Source organism: Suillus discolor (assembly GCF_016758755.1).
Source record: "Suillus discolor strain FC423 chromosome Unknown F5147scaffold_32, whole genome shotgun sequence".
Taxonomy (NCBI): domain Eukaryota; kingdom Fungi; phylum Basidiomycota; class Agaricomycetes; order Boletales; family Suillaceae; genus Suillus; species Suillus discolor.
Genome location: NW_024541279.1, coordinates 1 through 8387, shown reverse-complemented (window position 1 = coordinate 8387; position 8387 = coordinate 1). Strand labels below are relative to the sequence as shown.

Here is an 8387-nt window from a genome sequence, read left to right as displayed (position 1 = left end):
TATGATAATTCAATGTATTTTAATATAATCACCTAGCATACTGTCATTGATGGTGACTTCTACAATTGGAGGCTGCCTATCTAAAGCCAGACATACTTGGTTGTAAGCTAGCATCTTGAACTGGTATGATAATTCAATGTATTTTAATATAATCACCTAGCACACTGTCATTGATGGTGACTTCCACAATTGGAGGCTGCCTATCTAAAGCCAGACATACATGGTTGAAAACTAACATCTTGATAGGGTATCATAAGTTAATATTATCTCTAGGCACACTGTTGGTGATTACACATCCTGCCATTGAAGGCTTGCTATGCAATAGTAGATACATATTCCAACAACATGCCTGTCAATATTGTAGCTTTGGGAGATCCCACCAATGTAGTCTGCCTATCTATTCCTTTATCATGTGATCTACAATTGTGATATATATTTTTAATATTATACATCAAATAAAGCTAGCTAAAGCTTTGCCAAACTGCAGTCAACTGCCTGATGAGCATGGATTTGAGCAGCAAGTACAGATTGGGTATCTCTGGAGTCCGAATAGGAGCTCCATTGAGTCGTTCTGTCTATAATCCTCACACCCCATCCACCAATCCAGATATTTTGCAAAGCTAGTATGCTCCAAGTCATTCAATTCCTTCTGGATTTCTCACTACAGACATGTTTGACTATTTTTGTATTTCTGCCAAAGCTAGCACTCCGGCTTATAGCTCTGATGAATGGAGCCCTATGGAGACCTCCCAGTCAGCTGAACAGTGCAGCTCCTGATGAACCTGTTGCTCCCCACCAACCTGTTGCTCCCCACCAACCTATGGCTCACCACCAACCGGACACACTATTCCTGCATGGCGAGATTCTACCACACACCAGTGCATTTGGTGTCTTGGTCTCAGACGCCTACCAACACTTCCTAGCCTGCCACCCAGCAATGAATCATTTGGCCAAGATGACTTTATATGCCTTAGTTACCAATCCAAGCATGGAGGACATCAATGAACGCATCGAAGAGATCAAGAGTTACCTTCACTCACACTTCCCCGCTATACAAGTAGTGACGCTAGAAGACTCTTATGGTGAAACTCCTATGCCTGAAACCTTCCCTGGATATAACCAGGGCCCTTTCCTGAGTCTCTCTTCAGCTGAAAGGCAGACATGGCGACTGCAGTTTTCCCTTCACAGCGATGTTTATGACTTGTATACTGGGGCAAGTACTCCTCGGGCTAAACAGTGAGCGTCATGATTATACTACTACTAGCTAGCTGACCTAAATGCTCAGGACTCTAGCCTTTTTTCTTCATCTGGTGATCATACATGAGTTGACTCATGTTGTCATGCTCGTGTTCTCATCTGAACTCACACCTACAAAGTTCTATGGGAGTAGGCCTTTGGACTCACTCAATGGCCTTGGGCTTAACGCCAGGGGCCAGCAAGTTGAGCGTAGAGAGTCAGGTGCAAGCATGGAGCAGGTAATCACTGGAGGAGAAGTGGTCTTATTGATGCCACATGGTCAGCACATGGCTGACTGTGATCCCAACTCTGTGGATGTTGGTATTGTGGGTTCTACTTCCTTTCAGATGCTAGGTATGTTGATTGTATTACTGCAATTCACTAGCACATGAAAACAGCTGACATTACTACTAGCAAATTCTCCATTCTTGTCCGACATAGCCTCTGGGCAGTGGGACTTGATCTTGCAACTGCCCACACAATCCATTCCAGATCATATGTCAGTTTCATGCCAGAAGATCAGTGGCAGTCAGATATGCAGGAACCGCACCCCATCATCTCCAAGTCTTTCTACACCTGCCACAACACCTGCAAACCATCCTGGGATGCTGCTCATCAATCCAGATATGTTTCCACCTTCTGGTGAGGGTCACACTGAATACCATAGAAGAATGGCAAGGATGGTGGTTGCTGCATGGGGGGCAACAGGAAGGCGAGACCTTGTTGCCTGGGTCTCTCAGTTACGCGGTTCCACCTCAGCAAAGTGTTAGTAAGCTATAAGTTTGCCAGTTTACCTTCAAGTTGGACTGTCCCTCCATGTTCCAAGATGACCTGTTTTTTGTATTTTATATCAGACTCTACCACCCATAACTTCGTTTAGTAGTATGTCATTCACACAACATCAGAAGACGTAACTGAGTGGTGTTCAATTCCATGCAAGTAAGTAACTAATAATGTGGAATATAAATACATAAAGTGCATGATGGTTAGGGGGCGTTATGGTGTGCGACAAAGCAAAGTATAATAAATCAGCATAAATGAGGCGACGACCAACGGCGGATAGAAATTAATGTACCCCGTGCGTCACAGGTAAGGCTCGAAGTCAGCTCAAGCCCTTACTTAGAACCTGCCCATTCCTATGCTGCCCATACCTCCCATGCCACCACCCATACCACCAGCAGGTTTCTCCTCCTCGCCATCTACAATGCAGCACTCGCTTGTTGTCAGTAAGCTCGTGACACCTGCAGCATCCAGGAGCGCTGTCCGTACGACCTTGAGCAGGTCGACGATACCACGTGTGATCATGTTGGTATACTCACCCTTCGATGTGTCGTAACCGTATGTGAATGAGTTGTTGGATGAGTTGATGAGCGTGCCGACAATGACGCTGGCTTCCTCACCCGCATTGGTGAGGATTGTGCGTGCGGGCTGTGCTAATGCGTGGCGGATGATGCTGATGCCAAGGCCTTGGTCAAAGTTGGCAGTTGGGATGATGTCAGGATCGGAGGAGGCAGGTTCGCCAGGTGCGGCAGTCTTCAGCACAAGGCTGGCCTTGAGAAGTGCGACACCGCCGCCTGGGAGGATACCTTCCTCAACAGCTGCACATGTTGTGTTAAGTGCATCGTCGTACCAGTCTTTCTTCTCTCCAACCTCAACTTCAGATGATCCACCAACTTTGATGACAGCAACACCTCCTGAGAGCTTCACGAGACGTTCTTGGAGCTTGGTCTTGTCGAACTCAGACGTGGTAGGGTCGTTCAGGAGTGCGTGGATTTGCTCACACCATGCAGAGATGGCATCCTTGGAGCCGGCACCATTGAGGACAATGGTGTCCTCCTTGGTGATGGTGATGCTACCAGTGCTGCCCAGGAGGTCAGCTGTTGCATGCTCGAGTTTGATGTCCAGTTCGTCGGTGAAGACTGTGCTGCCAGTGAGGATGGTGAGGTCGCCAAGGATGCTCTTGCGGTTGTCACCGTGGGTGCTTTGACGGCTACAACCTGGAGCTGGCCACAGAGCTTGTTTAGGATGCAAGCTGCGAGGGCTTCACCATCTAAATCCTCTGCAATGATGACCAGTGGTCTGAGAGCAGAGGCAGCAGTGTTGAGAGATGGGAGGATGTCCTGCAATGAGGAGATTTTCTTCTCAGAGAGGAGAATGAAGGGCTTTTCGAAATCAACTTTTTGAGTCTTGACGTTGGTGATGAAGTATGGGGAGATATAACTGCGGTCAAAGTGCATGCCCTCTGTCACTTCAATCTCGTCCTCGGTTGTCCGACCCTCTTTTACGGTGATGACACCCTCCTTTCCAACTCTCTCCATTGCTTGCACAATCAACCCACCGATGTGCTCGTCACCGTTAGCAGAGATGGTGGCGACCTGTGCAATCTCAGCGGTGGTGGTAATAGTTTTGGTATTGGCCTCCAAGAACTGAACCACTTTTTGAACGGCTGCTTGAGCACCGCGACAGAGGTCCATAGGATTGCATCCTGCAGCAACATTTTTGACACCCTCAGCGTAGATAGCACGAGCGAGGACGGTTGCGGTGGTAGTACCATCACCCCCAGTGAAAACTGGCCATTTTGAAATCTACTAAAACAGATGTAAATATACACAAAGCTACTTTGTACCCTACATACCTCATCTTATCTACGGTAGAATGCAAACCTGGGCCATCCACTAACACCCTGCCAACAATATCGGCTTCCGACAATGCTGCTCCCAGTCCAACACCATCAGCATCAATGACAAATGCAAAACACATGCGACCTGGCCCAAACAAGAACGGACGGTAAGCATTTTATCACTAGTGCAATGTGAAGTGTTACTAACATTGTATACTACAGCACACTTTGCGCTCACCGCTGGTTGCATGGAGTCGCGAAGGACGGGACAATGGCTGACTTCAAGATCTATTGGACTGGCTTACCAAAGGACACCAAAAAAGTGAGTACTGTCTTGTCTCGGTCAAACAGCGGCCTTACGAGCTCGTTTTCATCAGCAATACGAGCTTGAAGCTGCTCAACTGGTAAGTGGTACATCTATATTGTGTCTACTACACCATACTGATCTAGTATCTACAGGTTGCTTCGGGCATCTGGCATGCAAACACGGCCGATGTTATTGTCAAGATATCCAACGGAATGGTCTATTAGCAGAACAAGCAGGACCACGAGCGCGCAGGGGGGTGTAGGTGCAGGATGGGTAGCCGGACCAGGACCAGTAGGGATTTTGTATCAAACAGTTTTGTACACACAGTCGAAATGCACCGTTTTCCATCATTTTTCTCATGTTTTGTGTGCACAGTCGAAATCTGTCGTTTTCCGTATATTCTGCCCTGCCGCTATTGGAAAACAAAAAATCGAGGTCCTGATATTTGCGTTGATTTACAATCTACTATCTGTCCCATTTTCTATGGAAATATGTTGCCACGAAAATCTACGATGTATGTATGTTTGTGTGGATTTCAGAATGTCCAGTTTTCACTGGGCATCACCAGCAATCTCGTTTGTTTTTTGTGCGACATCCTGAACCGTTGAGGCTGTTTGGGAAGCTGTGGCGGGAGATGGGTCACGTGACTAAGGTTGGCTGGTCCAAAATCGAAATCGAAACATGAAATTGAAAGCCTTACATAATGCGAAAAGGAAAAGCCAAAATTAGCACCCGAAAGTGAAACGAAAGTCCGAAACCTTGATTGAAATCGCTGTGAATTTTTTTTTTTAATTAATCCTCGTTTATTGACTGGTGGGGCGTACCCTATGATAGTCACATGTGTTGGATACATATTTCTACTAAAGTCCGTTTCTATATACGTAATCCCCCCAACCAACAACTGGCCAATGGCTGCACACCCCGGAAAGGCCTGTAGAGCGGAAGTATCAAGAAACTCTTCTTTGCAATGCATTAAGTCCATACACGCCACTCCACTTCCGTTGCTAGTCAAACAATGTTATCTCCCGAGATGGTGTTAACGGGGGGTGTAACCCCCCCTTCATACCAGTGTTATCCTTCAGCAATATTCTTGGTGTGACCCTCAGGCCCCTATGACTGCGTGTTCTACGGCTTATATTGCACCGGCATCTTCAGGTGCCAGCGGCTTATGTTGCGCAGGAAACTCGGCTTACGTGGGAAATTCCTATATAAGGGCATATCTTGACACAAAATCGCGAAAGGGTGTGAACCGGTGGTGCCGACTGAACTTGCAAACTGCCCGTGGTGTGGTATTAATTATTTAACTTCAGGCCATCCTCCCGACCGAAGCTGATAAGGCCTCTACCACCAGGGGAGCAAGTCCCCAGGACTTGGTTCCAACGCTTGGGTTGACTAAGCTCCCAATAGTGCTGGGTGGAGTCATGCTAATGTCACATGACATCAGCCGGTCCATGATGACGTCATTGCATGTGAAGCGTGTGGGGTGAGTCAAGAGGTGTGCGTTCGCAAAATCCCGAACACAGAGCTCAACATTAGATAAGCAAAAAAACCTTAATACATAGCCACATGAAGTTACGAGCAACACATTTTAAGTTCCTCGCCAGCGGCCTCAAATCATCGTAAAATTGTTAGGCGAGTACTGTAAAGGGGGTGTTTTTACTACTGTAGAATAGGTTTAGATAGTTATCTTAATGAAACACGAGCATGTAAAGACGGTACCTGCTAAATGTCAGATCTTGGATGTGATTTTCGAGAACACGTGAGTGATCACTGATTAATATCAATACGACGCATCAATATTGATTCAACGTGTCTCGTCAATGACTCGCATCTCTCTCTCTTAAACCTCATTCATTATGTATTCTACGACTCATCAATTTACACGTTACGACTCATGGTTTGCTTCAAGTAATAACGACGACAAAACTGCATACATCACGGACTTCGAGGACGATTCCTATCAAACGATGCATTACGGATCAAATCATCATTCACATTATTCTAATACATCATCTGGACATTCGTGATTACTTACTTTACGCACCTATTCCAGTCGCATACGTACTCGTTTTCACGCTGCAGCTGTCTGTTTTGCTTTGCAATAGTTGAATTGATTCATTTTGACTTGACATTGTACGACGAACGACTACCTAATATGGCTAAATTACATGATCGGTAACGCTGTCATCACGCTGTCACGGTAGGCGTAGGGGGTACCCAAGTTACGACAGGTTAGTGTCTTGAACTACTCGATCGCACACCTCTTGGGGTGAGTGGTGGGAAAGCTGCTGGTGTCGACATGTAGTCCAACAGTGTGGAGGGCTGGGGTTCGAACCCAATTAACCCGGGAGTAAAACTCAACCAGGGCTCGCGCGTGGACCGCTGTGAATTTTGTCCGCTGGCGCCCTTCATACTCTCTTGTTGACTCTCTTGCATCGATCATATCATGGAGGACAAGAATCGACATGCTCGTGAAGCTCGATGGACAGGCACTGGTATCAAAATTAGGAAGAACGACTATCTTCCATCTAGTATTTGGTCTTCCTAGTACTTATCTAAAGTGTTGCTCCTGTGACAGGTCCTCCAGACACAGTCTTCCTCGTGCTCAAGGACATTGGCTGCCACTTCTACTACCCATTCAGTCTACTGCGAGTACTGCTGCCCTAAAGGCTGAGTGCTAGTGTACATCTTTTATACGCCACAAACTCCAAAATGTCCGGCTGGCTACCCATGTATACATAACGCTAAGTTCATATTTTCCATTTCGCTCCTACCCTTCACCTTGTATTCATTTCTAAACATGATAATGCTCTAACTTCTTCACCAGCCTCAGGATACCACTCATCCCGCTATTCCTCTCAGCTCATCTTCGCACCAATCCGGCATAAGATTCAAATCCACATGTAAGTATTTATACACGTACCTTTTAGCCAGCTGGCATACTCATTTCACAGCTCAATGGCGTCTTCTCTTAAGACTTACAATGTGTTCACGCCCGCCCGTATGCATCCCAAAAAAGTGGCACTTGTGTTGGAGACGGCTTATATAGCGCATCTAGTTTTGGCCAGCTGTAAGTTGTTTATCCTGTTCTACTACTCTTGACGACATATGCTAGGCTGACCATCGATACAGCAGTGCTCATGCGTCCGCCGTCCTCGAGCATAGACTCGCTTAATTATTGATCTGCGCCCAAACTTAAACCTTACCCTGACCTCACCCGAGAACAATGAGTCATCAACCGATTGAACTATGTATCTCAATGCTCAAGGTAAGCATTTCTATGAACTTTTGTCTAGGATATGTTCTGACTCCCTGCAAGTTATATTCCCTCGTAGTCCATCCATATATGGACAGCTCAAATGGACGATAGGCAAGCGGTGATTTTCATGAAGAAACCTTGCTTTATCAGCCATCTCTTGCCCTGCGAATCTTCGGTTTTGTTTTAAGAAACAGAATTCACCCCTCGTACTCTTTTCACTCGAGTCCAACGACTGGTCCATGTGGATGAGCAGGACCGTTGCCATACTCAAGGGTGCCACTGATTTACGACGATGGTGTCAATAATTTGGTTCGTGTCAGATCTGGTTCGATGCTTCACGCTAACAGACGTGCTACTTTCTCTGTGTATTCACAGATCACAAGAACCTGAACAAAAACCCAACGCACAATTCTACAATCACCATCACTTCCCTTTCTTCTTTGTGCTCAGACAGACGATAATCAGGGAATTTGTCATTGTGTGGAATTTTCTGACTATCAGTTGTCTGAGCTCAGACGCGCTGCTTTTACTTTCCACGTTCACGATACTTTCGCATCGCTTTCCACATGCCTGGCCCACACGGATGATTGCAGAGGAGGACAGCATGAAAGCAGGAGCGATGTATCATCAGCCATATGTGCTTTTACAATCACTGTTGCTTCTCACGTCTTTTGTCTCAGACAGCTGGTGATACTTTGTCAGGTGCACTTTCCTCCCATGAAATACTCGAGCTGTAGGCCTCCTAAACCTAGCTTACTCCACATCGTTAAATCGTGGTTGAACACAGTGATTGCTGTTGACGACACGACTTGCTGACAGTGGTCAGCTTTGGATGGTTCAATCAGATTATCGATGCCCAATCAGTCGACTAGTAGTCTTTAGGACATTGACACCCTACTTCGACCCTTCACGATTCGGCATCCCTTCTCTGCGGCTCAGATGGATGATGATGAAGGCGTCGAGGT

The 8387-nt window shown here is 46.4% G+C and overlaps 2 protein-coding genes across 2 annotated transcripts; one reads left to right on the top strand and one right to left on the bottom strand.

Moving 5' to 3' along the window:
* Positions 1–345: 345 nt before the first annotated feature.
* F5147DRAFT_653377 (uncharacterized protein) lies at positions 346–2116 on the top strand (the record flags this gene model as incomplete). Its single annotated transcript, XM_041433778.1, has 8 exons — positions 346–384; positions 462–532; positions 608–623; positions 668–1236; positions 1286–1590; positions 1651–1878; positions 1904–2005; positions 2091–2116. 8 exons carry the CDS (start codon positions 346–348, stop codon positions 2114–2116), a joined length of 1356 nt encoding a protein of 451 aa, XP_041292013.1.
* Positions 2117–2355: 239 nt separating this feature from the next.
* On the bottom strand, positions 2356–6910 carry F5147DRAFT_753582 (chaperonin Cpn60/TCP-1 family; the record flags this gene model as incomplete). The annotated part of the gene is made up of 7 exons (XM_041440256.1): positions 6499–6910; positions 5973–6009; positions 5469–5545; positions 5230–5279; positions 4729–4773; positions 3210–3805; positions 2356–3123 (listed from the first exon to the last, which is right to left on the bottom strand). Exons 1-7 carry the CDS (start codon positions 6597–6599, stop codon positions 2356–2358), a joined length of 1674 nt encoding a protein of 557 aa, XP_041292012.1. The 5' UTR covers positions 6600–6910.
* Between the last annotated feature and the right edge of the window lie 1477 nt (positions 6911–8387).